Below are 14535 nucleotides of genomic sequence, written 5' to 3' on the forward strand. Positions count from 1 at the left end.
ATAATATATATATATATATATATAAATCAAATTTTTATTTTATAGTAATAGATATATTGATAAATAAAATATCAGTTATACTATGATTTTAAAAATAAAATAAAAGAGAGAATGGTATTAAATATTAATGAATTTACAATGTAAATTTTTCAAATTAAATTTGTATCACTAGTCGTTATTTTGGTTTAGTTGCTTCTGTTCTGCTTCATTTTATTCTATGCATTGTTTGATAATTTTTGAAATGGAAAATATTTGTGTAGATTTAATTTTTATGCCAACCCAAATTAATAATTTTTTTGTTTGTTTACAGATATATATATATATATCTTTATTTTTTATTTTTGTTTTGATAAGCATGTAGTAACTAAAATAAGACAGTCAAAAGTAAAGTATGATGGCAAATGTTATCATTACAAACTTAAAACAACACTAATTTAACAACTTAGTGAAAGAAAATGTCCTTGCTAGAATGTTGTTTAGTATCACTGTTTCATCTGAAGTAAAAGTAAGGACTTTGGAATTAAGTCAGCTGTTATGAAGTTCTGTTTTTCAAATTATTGATGCTGTTATGGAATTAAAGTAATTTCTATTTATTTGTAGGATCCACCTTTAACTTTTCTTACTTTTAAGAGTTTATGTTTCTTAGAGTAGTAAAGAATGGTACTAATCAGAGAGATTTTATCTTAAACAGTAAACAGCTAGCAAAACAGAACAGAAGATTGAGAAGAGCTTGTCGTAAAGGGGTGAAATCACAGGCTTTTTATTGGATTGTCATTGTCTTAGTTTTCTTCAATACATTTACACTTGCATCAGAACACTACCAACAACCAGCATGGCTTGACAGTTTTCAAGGTATGTCAGAGTTAACTAACTTATGTAGGTTTTATGAGTTTTATCTGCATGGACAGAACTAATCAATGAGATCAAGCAAGGGTGGCATGTATAAAAGGCTTGGGAAGGCTTAGCCACTCAAAATAGGTGAAGAGAGAGAGTTCGTTTCTAACTACCTGAGAGCCCCCACCCCCTCATGAACACCTCTTATTGACAAACAAATAGCTTCCCCAAATAGAATGTCCCTTCCGGAGCATTAGACTCAACAACTCAAAAATATACAGTATATGTGATAGAACAGCATACTCAAACAAAAGACTCATGCTGCCTATGAGATCAAGACTTACATTGTTGACACAGATGAAACTAGTGTTTATACTTAAATTTTGGATTTTTTAAGTGATGAAACTATTCTTTGGGCTTTAAGTTTGATGTATGACGTATGGAGTGTTATGGTATCATTAATAAAACAAGTGCTCTAATATGTTTCTTTCATAAAGAGATGTTTGTATAGTATTACTAAATGTTTTCATTAATTGGCTTGTGTGCCTGCTGTTGCCTCTGGTTTCTTAACCGATTATCATTTTCTATTAGTAGTTCTTTGAATAGCTATGCCATTACTGCTTAACCCTTTTGTGATTGGGCATTTTGTATTTTAAGAAAATCTGGGAAACTTGATGAAATATCAAAAATTTTATATTTGTTTTACTTATTCTATATTTTATTGAAGAAAGGCCATACAAACTGTATGTCATTGGATTAAGTGTAAATCAAAACATTAATTTACAAATAGAAATGTGTACCATGGCAACCAGAAGCATATAATTGCTATAACATCTTATGATACATGTGGTTATTTTTATGTTTGTAACTGCAGATTTTTTAAAGGGCATCTTCTGATAATAATTCATTGGATTCAATGTCTGGAAAATACTCATTAAACCTTTCAGTTCTATTTTGTCATCGTTATCAGCATCTTCATCATCAATAGCAATAAGAATAAACTTGCTTGTTTGTTCTCATGTTTATTAAAGTCTCTTTTTCCCCCATATTTATACAGTTATGCTATTGTGAACAAATATGTGGTTCTTGCCATTCAAGTAATAAAAGGAGAAATTATTACTTTAACAAAATACCCATAGCTGTAGCAATCACTGACATATTTTATGGAATACTGCTCTACTTATACTGCCCTCTTGTCAATGAATATGTAATTATATAAGTGATGTGTATCTCAGGACAACTACAGATCAACTCATGAAGAGCCAAGGATCTTATGTTAATGAGTACTGACACTGTGAATTTGTAAAACACTGTGGTTGTACACAAGAGATAAGCTATGAAAAATCAAACTGATATAAAGATATGAGGTTAAGAATATGCAAGTAAGTGTACTTTGGAAACAATTGCCATTTGACTTAGAAAACCAGTATTCAAGAATAGAAAAAAAAGGCCTACCTATGAAACTCTTGCCCATAGAGACATCAGTGTATGACCTGATCCTTAATCTTTGAATTAAATGGAACTAAAGCTTGTCAAAACTTATTCATGAATCATTGTATTATACTAGACATTATGTGTTATGTTTTTTAATTTGGTTTTAAAATTTCATGTTTTGAAGCATTTTAGTTAGCACCTATTTCCCTATTTTTAATGTAGTACTTTTATTTTGATTTGATTATTGATATCTTATTTTGTGTATCCAACTCCATACTTTTACACAGCCCTTATATATTTACCTGTGATAAGAGCATATCTATTGTTCCTGTGTATAAAAATAACAAGCATACCTAATATGATCATATGGTAAACAAGGTTCTAAAAGTATTATTTAAGTATAAAATTATTTTAATATTGGATTGCTAGTATCTTCACATTCAGATGAAAATTTGTGGGAGTTATAAAAATTAATTTTGTGAAGAATGTTTAGGTTATTGCAATATAAACTTTTGATGGATGTTTTATTTCCGCCATATTTACTTTAGTTTCAAACTTTGATTGTGGTAAACATTTACCACAATCAATGTGTTCTTTAAAAAATTCTGACTTTTAGTGTTCCCTTTTTACTTAATTGTTATGGATATTTATATTGGCTTTTTTCTTATTTTTGATATATTTACTAAAACTTCTAATTGTGATTATGGTAAGTGTTTTGTAAATCTATGTGTTCTTTAAAAAATTCTGAATTTTAGTGTTCCCTTTTTACTTAATTGTTATGGATATTTATATTGGCCTCTTTCTTATTTTTGATATATTTAGTAAAACTTCTAATTGTGATTATGGTAAGTGTTTTGTAAATTTGTGTGTTTTCAAACAATTCTGATTTTTAACACTCTTATTTTGCCTTATCGTTACCATACTTTAATTTTTTCTGATAATTTCAGAAGTTGCCAACATGTTTTTTGTGGTGCTCTTCAGCTTAGAAATGATACTCAAGATGTACAGTTTGGGGTTCCAAGGCTACTTTGTCTCTCTCTTCAACCGTTTTGACTGTTTTGTGGTTATCAGTTCTATCATGGAAATGGTCTTAACATATACTGATGTCATGCCTCCTCTTGGGGTTTCTGTGTTACGATGTGTTAGATTGCTAAGAATCTTCAAAGTTACAAAGTAATTATGTTGATATTTCTAATTCTATTTAGCTTAGCTTGTCTGATTGCTGGAAAGCTTCACAGTGGGTTATCTAAACTGTGCCCATTACAGGGAGATCACTCCCTGAATTTAAGTATTATAAGCTCACAAGTTTACCACTGAGCCACCAGGAAGCATAGCAAAACTCTGATTAAAACCTTTTTTGCTTATCCAGTCACTTAAACACATTTTGGTCTTTAAAAACGTGAAATTATCATTTTCAACTTGGAAATACATTTTCATATTTTTTAAATGCACTGATGTATTTTCTTTTTACTGATGATACTAGTAAATAGTGAGAAGTTACATGTATAAAATAATAAGTGTTAGTTATAAAATATTAAATAGGGTGTGGAAATGTTTTTGACACCTCTTGTTGGTGTCATCAGAATCATATTACTGTATAGAACACCTGATTAGTTTTAATCATCTATTAATTTTGAATAAGAAATGGAAACATGCACAAATCAATACAAAAAATCAAGTTAAGTGCAACAAAGTGTTTACTCTTGGCAACTAAACTACTAAAAGTTAGTAGCAACTTTTAAAGAAACTCTTTCTGGAAACACAAAAAATTATTTAATATTCAGTTATACCAAATAAAATTCAGTTTTAGGTTCTCTTCATGATTCAATGAAAAATAGCTTGTTGAGAAAATGTTGTCAAATTTGTATGTCATTATTTGAATTTTAGAACATCTTAAATTGCTAAAAGTTAGCAGCACTTTTTAATGGAAACACTTAAAATAATTGTTTTATATTTAGTTATACTGAATAAAGTTCAGTTTTAGGTTCTGTTAATGATTCAATGAGAAATAGCTCTTTGAGAAAATGTCAGATTTATACCTGTCACTATTTGAATTTTAGATCATCCTGCCTGAGTTTACAGACACATTTCTAAAACTAGCATTTTCAAAATCTTGGTTAGCTAATTATTTCTATAATTTATGCATTTTTACATTTAGTATTAATTGTAATTGACTGTATTATTTTTTTCTTTAGATACTGGGCATCTCTTAGAAATTTGGTAGCTTCACTTATCAACTCCATGCGTTCCATCGCAAGTTTACTACTGCTGCTGTTTCTGTTTATTGTAATTTTTGCACTTCTGGGTATGCAAGTTTTTGGTGGCAAATTCAATTTTGGAGAAGCAGAAGAAAAACCACGCAGCAATTTTGATTCGTTTTGGCAATCTTTGTTAACAGTTTTTCAGGTACAGTACACTGCCAGAGTACATCAGTTGTAAATAGTTATTTAATATGTTGTCACTAACTTATTATTTTTGCAGTTTTTACTGAAACTGTGTTCAATATTACAGATTATTTCTTTGCACACAATATTTTAACTTAGATTTATATCATGTTAATCTGAATTAAAGATTACTTTGACCCAGATGTGTATTGTTGCTCTTATTTTATTTGTAGGTATAAACACTAATTACAGAATTGAGGAAAAACAAGACAGTTGTATCAAGCATCAATTATCTAAACACTAATGTTTTCATACCTGCCATAGTATTTGGTGTATGTGTTGATAAATTAGTTTCTTTCGAAAAAATTAAAGTCAGGTACTGCTGACATATTACAAATTTTATTGAAATCTATTTTAACATTTTTTAAAAATCTGTACTCTTTAGATTCTGACTGGGGAAGACTGGAATGTTGTGATGTATCATGGTATTAATGCATATGGTGGGGTTGGCTCTGTTGGTATTTTGGCTTGCATATACTTCATAATACTCTTCATCTGTGGTAACTGTATCCTTTACTCTCTAAAAGATTAATTGTTTTTCAGGTTTCTATCACCCCCAGCAGAACAAAAGCTAAAACAGTGGCAGTTGTATTTATTAAGTCATAAAAGGTTGTATGACTTTGTTTAATTGTGTAATGTCAGGTAAGATACTTGTTTTTGTCATACTTTTATGAGTAGAAAACATTTTTACAACTAATTTCTGGGACAAAGAGCACTTTATTTATAATAAATTTAAAATATTTAGATACATGTTTGTCAAACAGTGATACATATCACATCAGAAAAGAAGCTATAACAAACATATAATAAAGGGCAATTCATTCTCAAGAATAGATAGAAATAGTTGTTCCTTTATTAGAACGTCCATTAAACTGGGTTATATTTTTATTGGGTCCTTTAGTTTTGGCCTGATTGCTAGGGTGCTTGACTCACAATCTGCAGGTCATGGGTTCGAATCCCCATCACCAAACGTGCTCACCCTTGCAGCCATGGGGGTGTTATAATGTGATGGCCAATACTGCTATTCCTTGGTAAAAGAGTAGCCCAAGAGTTGGCAGTGGGTGGTGGTGACTAGTTGCCTTCCCTCTAATCTATCACTACTAAATTAGGGATGGCTAGAGCAAGATAGTCCTCGAGCAATTTTGCACGAAATTAAAAAAACAAACAAGCTCACATCATTCATCAGACTGGGCTATATCATATTATTCATTGGATCTTCCAGTCTTCTTTCTTTCTATGTCAGACAGGAATATAGCACATTATTCACTGGGTGTTCCAGTCTTCTTTCTTCCTACATCAGACAGGGATATAGCACATTATTCACTGGGTCTTCCAGTCTTCTTTCTTCCTACATCAGACAGGGATATAGCACATTATTCACTGGGTCTTTCAGTTTTGTTTCTTTCCATGTCAGACTTTTCTATATCACATTGTTCATTGGGTCTTCCAATTTTGTTTCTTCTTGCATCATCTGTCAGACTTAACTGTATGATATTATTCAATAGGTTTGACAGTTCTGTTTTTTCCTACTTCATCTGTCAGACTTAACTGTATGATATTATTCAATAGGTCTGACAGTTCTGTTTTTTCCTACTTCATCTGTCAGACTAAACTGTATTGTCATCTGCTCTTGTTTCTTCCCACGTCATCCTTGATTCTTCAAACTATGCTATATCATATTACTCATGGGGTCTTCTAAGTTTGTTTATTTCTACCTCATCTATCTGATTGGGGTATATCCTATTACTGATTAGGTCTTCCAGCTTTATTTCTTTCCACATCATCCTTCAAACTAGGCTATGTTGTATTACTCACTCAATCTTCCAACGTATTTTATTCTAAATATCATGAAATGATTAAGTATTTCTACTCATGAGGTCAGTAGGCACTCCATGGTAACGTGTTCCTCTCTGGTCTAGAAATTAAGACTTTAGTACATAATAATACTGATCTCTTGATAAACCTCTACATCTCCACATTTAAGAAAGGATCTAAAAAGACTTATGACTAGCAGACAGTGTGTTGCAGTAGATCTAAAAAGTTTCAACTACCAGAAAGATAGATTTTACCTGCTCATTAATAACAGGATTTATTGTAGCTGTACTATAGGAACAAGAAAGTTTTCATGTGGAATGGTATATAATTCAATTTGAAGTAGAAGTATAGAACATTTGAGATATGGATTTATCAAATATTTCATATCAATACTACTTTTTCTTAGTACCATTCTCAGACATTCTCTTAAATGTATTCTTGGCTATTGCTGTGGACAACCTGGCTGATGCAGAGAGCCTAACTGCTGTTGAAAAGGTAAGTCAGGTTTGATATGTTTAAAACAGAATTATAATTTTTTACATGCAGATCTACTCGTGTATAGTTTCAGAATTGTTCTTAAAAACAAAAGTTGAATTAAGTTTTTACCAATTGCATTGTACTAATAAAGATTTATCAGTGTGCATTTAACACTCACACCAAACTGAAGGATTGGGCAGGAATTTGGGAGTGTTGTCCTCTTGTATTGCTTATAAAATATTAAAAAAAAAAGACTGAACCACTCATAGTCTTTAAAAGTTGTGTCAAGAAGATTCCCATTTTGAGCACTGTGGCTTTCATAGAGTCACATATATCAGGCTAAGCTACCTACCTTTCATATTCCAACATTTTTTTGATGAAAAGTGACGATATACAGTTTTTAGAACAGAATTTGTTTTAATTAACCACAAAAGCACATTAGGGATATCACTAAGTACTAAATAGTTCACTTCTATGCTCGTAAACAGATGTATTATATATATAATGTATTGTGTATAACAAATATTACAAATGTAGACGAAAGAAGATGTTTGTGGCAAAGGTATGAAAATGGAAAACTTTTTAATGAAGGAGGAAGCAGAAGAAGTTGCTGAAGTACGAACACAAGATGTAGTTGAGGATGAAGAGCGAGAAGACAGAAAACCAGTAGAAAAGAAGAAGAAAAAGAAGAAATTAATAGATGAAGTAGCAGAGGAAGAAGAAATTGAACAGCTAGATACAAATGACACTTCACAAATGAATCATATTCCTCTTTTCAGATCGTAAGTAATAATGGTTGAACTTCATTGTATGAAAAGTTTCATTATTCACTATATACCTTTTTAATATGTTAAGCTGAAAGACTTGTTTGGGCATTATAGTTTTATTTTTTATTCATTTGTTCTTAAAAACAACAACTAGAAAACATATTGATAGGTTTTAAAGTTCATAAGGCATTTATTCTTACATGTAGGACTACATTAAGTCAGAAAGTAAAGTAGTGCTAGGGACATGAAAGATGTAAAAACTTTTAAAAACATTTATATTTTTCATGCCTATTTGAAATCCTAACTGAAGTTTACACTCAATAACTTTTCTGACAAGATATTTTATAAAAATTCTGACACAAAAAAGCATATCAAACTTCTAATCAAAACTGATATGAATTCCAGAAGTTTTTTATTCCCATTCAGATTTAATTTCTTCTTTTTGTTCCCTTGCAGCATGTCTTTATATAGGCTTTTTAAAATATAAATTAGAAATACTTATAACATTAGAATGTACAGTTAAAGGTATATTTTAGTGATATACATGAGTTTTGCTTTTATAGGTTCAGTAATCTGATTATTTGCACAAATTTGACTTTCAAAGAAAAAATAATCGTTTATTATTGACTATAAATTTCAGATCTTGTGTATTTAAAGAGGTATGTTTAAATGTCAAGTTATATTGGTAAACTTTTGTAAAATAGCACAGAAAATTTCAATGGTATTTACAGCTAAGACATGATATTAAAATTTATATCAAATGATTGGGATGCACAAAATTTATAGATCTAGATAATTTCTATATATGGTAAGAGCTTACCATTAAATCATAATTATTTCTAAAAATGCTTATCTGTTAGTAGTTATCCACATTTCAACTTTTGAAAATGCACCTGAAAACGATTAACATTAATATTTTTCACCATATATAATAAAATTTTAAAACAAACTTTCAGCTGTCATCAAGGTCCAGCACAGGTGAGTTTGGTATTGAATTAAAGACATCCTTGTCAGTGACTTGTGGGGAACAAAAGATAGAAATGAAATGCTGGTTTTATACATCTCTAATTTGAAATCTGTAATGGGCTTATTTAGTTAATCAAAAGGAGGGTTTAAAAAATCAATAAATTTAATTATGAATATTAGGCCTATTAATTTTGTTGCTTTTTCAGCTTTGGAATATACTGTGACATTTCATTTTTTTTCAATTGCTTATAAAATTTAGGTCAAACAAGGTATTCCAAAGCTAGAATTATGCCTTAAAGTGTTTAATTCTTTCTAATATAATAATGTGATATTGAAAACTTGTGTATATAAGATACTTTGTTAGTAAAAGAAATAAAAGGTTCCAAATAATGCTCTCAATTTTTCTGTAAGTGTACATATTAGTATTCAGTATAAACCTTTAATAGTTTTGTCTTAAAATAAATAATGTTAAAAATCTTGGATATTAATGTTTGTATATTTGGCACTCTTAAGTTTTTCGGTTGTATACGTATATACATAATGGAGACAAATGTGACAAGAAACATTGTTTATGACTGTGTTGCTTTATAGCCCTTTGAAGAACATCATATTGAAGCTCATTGACTACATTTGTAAAGTTGATAATATTTGTCGTCTTTGAAGTACTTTCAAGTATATTAATCAAATACAAATTTATCCTAGAAAATATTCTTATTAAATTTTCTGTCTCTGTTTTGTTTTCAGTTCCACGGACGTTCTTGATAAGTCTGTAAGTTTTATTTTTGCTTATTATTTCTTGTTTTTTTTATTACAGTAAAAACTTTTGTTATGCAGCTATTGTATACACAGGTTAGATTCATTGCATATTTATGATGCACAATTAATAGCTGAGATAAAATGTAATGAAGGAAAACAGTTTTTACTGAAGTGTTTTTATGTACTAAGTAGTTTTAATTACAGTTATAGGATATGTTTATTCAATTTCTTCTACTTGAAATTATAATTTCTAAGTACATTAATTCCAATAGGTTTCAGCTACGTGCTTATAATTGTCACAAAAATTTATAGATATTTTTGATTTTTAACAGAATTTTAGTGTTTTCAGAGTATTACTTTGAAATGTGTAACTTTCTGGGTTATATGTATCTATGGTAAGACATATGTATGAAAGTATGGGCAAACTAAGCTTGGAGCCACAAAAAGTCACAATACAGTGTATATACATACAGATATAACATGCAGTTTGATTACCTAGATAATAACCTCTGAATGGTTCTGAGTTGTTGTTTTTTTCAAGTAGAAATTTTTAGTTCATAGATTAAAAGAGTTTCAATTTGAGAGTAAGCTATTAGAGATCCTGACGAGTAATAAAATCGAATTTGTTGTACACGCATCCCATGCCTCGTTGTTGCATGTGCACAAAAATATAGCTAATAAAAAGGAAAATTACTTTAATCCTGCCTAAAAGAATTTCAAGTGTCATTACTATTGAGGATTCCCTCTTGTTATCTTTAGTTTTGATTTATTTCCTCAATGATACCAGATAAATTGAAATACCATTTTTTTGATGATGTTTTACAAATATCTTATAATTGGAAGTTTGATGTGTAATTGCAGAGCTTAAAATTTTTAATTACAGAATTGGCATAACCCCCTATTTGCTGATATTTTGTTTGTAAATTGCCTAATCCACAATATTATTCTTTTTTTGTCTGCAGACACAGGTTTGTAATAAAGTGGATGATGATTCCCCACTAAATAATGAACAAGGGAAGACAGAAGGTGAGCCTCAATCTTCAAAATATTTAAACAATTACATGAGATATGTTTTATTAAATTTGAAAGAATACTTGATTTGGTGGGATCTAACTAAACACTTTACACCTTATTTACCTTGAAAATTACTTTTAACTTGTAGTCATCAAAACTCGTTTAGAATATTTTATAAAAACTTATGTTTTGAATTTTAGAGGAAGATGGTGAAGGTGAAAATGATGAGGAAGAAATGGAAGATGAAGAAAAAGTAGATTTAGAATCGGCTGCAATTTCCATTGGTGCTCATCCAAGACGTCTTTCTGAACTCAACATCTCCAAAAATGTTCATCCTATTCCAAAAGCCTCTTCCTTTTTTGTTTTCTCTCATACAAACAGGTAAGTTATAAAGTATGTCGTTATACAGACTTTTCAAACTAAGATATGCATTTAATATTTTAATTTTTTAACTTTTTTTTTAATTTAAGGCAATTTTGAGAAATACAGGGCTGACAAAAAATACATAAAAGCAACTTTGGAAAGTTATAATGTTTCTTCATAAATTCTGCAAGAATTTCTATTTGTTTCTTTTAAATATCTGTGTTGTTAATGTTTCTATTTTTCACAGCATAACAAATACTGATTATCAATTATCGGTTTAAAAGAATTGTGTTTTATGCAAATTTTATTTATATTTTATATTTTCTTGAACATTACATTTCTACAAATAATACTTTTGTAATGTATAAATATGAAACCAAAGAATCCAGTTTCCAGTATAGTTTTTATAATATTCTTAAACTGGTGGGGACTTAAAAAGCTAGAATCTGGGTTTCGATACCCATGGTGGGTAGAGCACAGATAGCCCATTGTGTAGCTTTGCTTGATTACAAACAAACTTAAACTGGAATAAGACTCCAGTAATATGATTTGAAAATGGATTATTTTCTAGAGTGTGTTAGTTATTGAGGGATTTTGTTTAGGTTGATGGTGTTTTTTTTACCACGAAATGCCAAGATAGTTGATAACTTTCTTAAATAAAGAGACCTATTGTATAATGTAATATAAAAATTACTTTATAAACATTTGCATTTTATCCATTTATCTTCTGCACCATAATATAATGATGTATTTATGTATAAAAACAAATTTACTAGATTTAGAGTACAATGATTTTTTGATTAAACACCAGATTTGATATAACTTTTGTTGAAAGTTATAATTTAGTTACATAAGAAAAGCTAGGTTCAATACATTACAGGTGATTGATGTAAATTTTTTTTAGGTTCCGAGTCATCTGTCATCGTATTATAAACCATTCACTCTTCAGCAATATTGTTCTTGCTTGTATTCTTATTAGTAGCACCATGTTAGCTGCAGAAAATCCGCTTAATTCTAATTCAGAAAGAAATAAAGTGAGTGTTTCAGTTGATTATGTGTTTAGTTTCATAGAAATTTGGATAATTTATTTTCCACAGTTGTTGACATGTTTTACATGAACTTAAAAAGCATTGTATTTCAAGGCATCTTTGGCGAAAAGTTAAGTAGATTAAGTATCACAATAGGAGGAGGAATGATTAGACTTGTTAAGCGAAACATGAAAAGATATAACTTGAAAGAAAAAAAGATCAATAACAATGAGTATAATAAATGGAGAAACATTTGAAAGAAATTACAGATTTATAAATGTAAGTATTTTCACCCACAGATGGTTTCACCTTTGCAGTGGCTACTTTTTGATTTCTGGAAACTAGACAATAACTTTCATAAGAAGTTCTGGTTATTTTAGCTACTTTACCTAAAGTCTGGAACAAAAGAGAGCAAGATAATGTTACACTTAGAACTTCTGAAGTTTACAAATATTTTAGAGGTTCATACCATAACCTTAACCTGAACAATGGGCATTGAGTTAACTGGTGCTAAGAACAGTTTTGTTCACTTGTATACAGACCAGTTTTAATAAATACTTTGTCAAATAATTGAAGTTTTAGTCATTACAGCTTATGTGGAAGAATAGGAATGTTGCAAAATTGGTTGTTTACAAAGATTAAGGATTCCCTAGTTAGTGTCATGCTTAATATAGACTATAGCTGACGATTTGGTTCAGTAGGGAAAAAAATCAATTTAGGAGCTTTTTTAGTTGTTTACAAAGATTAAGGATTCCCTAATTAGTGTCATGCTTAATATAGACTATAGCTGACGATTTGGTTCAGTAGGGAAAAAAATCAATTTAGGAGCTTTTTAGTTGTTTACAAAGATTAAGGATTCCCTAGTTAGTGTCATGCTTAATATAGACTATAGCTGACACTTTGGTTCAACAGGGAAAAAAATCAATTTAGGAGCTTTTTAGTTGTTTACAAAGATTAAGGATTCCCTAGTTAGTGTCATGCTTAATATAGACTATAGCTGACGATTTGGTTCAGTGGGGAAAAAAAAAATCAATTTAGGAGCTTTTTAGTTATTTACAAAGATTAAGGATTCCCAAGTTAGTGTCATGCTTACTATAGACTATAGCTGAAGATTTGGTTCAGTAGGGGAAAAAATCAGTTTAGGAGCTTTTGCTTCACATTACTCACTAAGTTTCATATGAATAAAAGAAAAACAGTTACAGCTGGTAAATAACAGTCAGGAATGGCTACTGCCTAAGGGAATAGGTATTAGTGAAGTGCTAGTAATCCATCCAGGATCATGCCTGTGATGAGCTACCCTTGCCAAAGGTGTACGTTATATATATGTATGCATGCAAAGAACTTGTTAATGCTTATTTTATTTATGTATGTATGTATGTATACATATATATATCAATCAATATAAATAATGCTATACAATACATTAATTGTTCATAGACGATTAAAATCAGCACTATAAAACAATAATGAACTTAATATAAAACAGAAACAATATAATAAATATGAAACTCAAAATTATGCCTCCATTATCATTCCTTGTTGTGATCTGTAAGTCCTTTCTGTAGTAAACTTCAATAAATTCAAACTTAATATCGGAAAAGCAATATGTTTTTCCATTACTTTTTGTGGCGGTATTGGTTTTTTAAACGTAAAGTATGTATTACACACACAAATATTTTAATTTGATTGCTGTTATATTTATTATATATAAGGCAGTTAAGGTTTAAATTTGACTTGAGGAAAATGTCCTTCACTATAATCTGTATGTTAAAATTCTTCTATAAAAGGTTAATTTGTGCTTCTTTTGACCTGTAACATTAACTTTCTTTCTAGATATTTGATGAATATTTTGCTGGGAGTTAATGTTATTCATGTTCTCCTTCATCTGTAGGTCCTCAACTATTTTGATTATTTTTTCACAACTGTTTTTACAATTGAAATTACTTTGAAGGTAAGGTTCTTGATTTGTTTAATGCATTTAATGATAAAAATCATTTACAGCATTGCTTACTAACAATATCAAGTGTACCAAGTGCTGTTAACATGTAACATTTATGTGTACCAAGTCTAGGAAGTGCTGTTAACATGTAACATTTATCTGTACCTTTCTGGAGTAAGCTTCTCTAAATTCCAACTTAATATTGAAAGAGCAATATGTTTTTCCATCACGTTTTTGTGACTATTATGACATGCTTAGCCATGCATGACTTTGGGAAGGATTCTATGATTTTTTCACATGTAATTACACTTTACTTCTCAAAAAAAAAAAGTTAACAGGCTAACCATAGAAGTCTGTACTTTTAGTTTGTGACAATAACAATTCTACTGTAATCAAATAAAACTTAACTACTGATGATAATTAGGCAAACACTTTGTTTTGCTTACTTTCAACGAGTAAAGAAACAGCAATGTAAGGACCAGCTAGAAATGGCAGAGGTAATTAAGAAGCAGATACATTTATTCGATTTGTTTTTATTTGCAATTTAGCTGATTATCTGAATTTAAATGATGAAAATAAAAGGTAGAAATGTGTGATTCCTGGTCTATAAACCAAACACAAAGTGTTGAATTTTTTTCATTTGGGTTAAATGTTTCTTTTATTATATCTACTTACATATAACTGTTGTATACAAGTTA

General features: G+C 29.7%; 1 protein-coding gene across 4 annotated transcripts in view; it reads left to right on the forward strand.

Moving 5' to 3' along the window:
* Window positions 1-14535, forward strand: part of LOC106464499 (muscle calcium channel subunit alpha-1-like) — a 137996-nt gene that overhangs the window by 87194 nt on the left and 36267 nt on the right. For 3 of the 4 annotated variants that reach the window (XR_002611763.1, XM_022392237.1, XM_022392235.1), the window contains exons 12-22: window positions 692-852; window positions 3216-3441; window positions 4464-4674; window positions 5098-5218; window positions 6946-7022; window positions 7542-7786; window positions 9482-9506; window positions 10456-10519; window positions 10708-10888; window positions 11775-11904; window positions 13790-13849. Coding sequence is in view for 3 of the 4 variants with exons in the window: in XM_022392237.1 (XP_022247945.1) it covers window positions 692-852; window positions 3216-3441; window positions 4464-4674; window positions 5098-5218; window positions 6946-7022; window positions 7542-7786; window positions 9482-9506; window positions 10456-10519; window positions 10708-10888; window positions 11775-11904; window positions 13790-13849 (1501 nt within the window). In the remaining variant the exon portion in view is untranslated. The remainder of the gene's footprint in view (window positions 1-691; window positions 853-3215; window positions 3442-4463; window positions 4675-5097; window positions 5219-6945; window positions 7023-7541; window positions 7787-9481; window positions 9507-10455; window positions 10520-10707; window positions 10889-11774; window positions 11905-13789; window positions 13850-14535) is intronic. The other variant, XM_022392236.1, reaches the window with a different exon arrangement.

Source organism: Limulus polyphemus, unplaced genomic scaffold (genome assembly GCF_000517525.1).
Source record: "Limulus polyphemus unplaced genomic scaffold, Limulus_polyphemus-2.1.2 Scaffold1669, whole genome shotgun sequence".
Taxonomy (NCBI): Eukaryota; Metazoa; Arthropoda; class Merostomata; order Xiphosura; family Limulidae; genus Limulus; species Limulus polyphemus.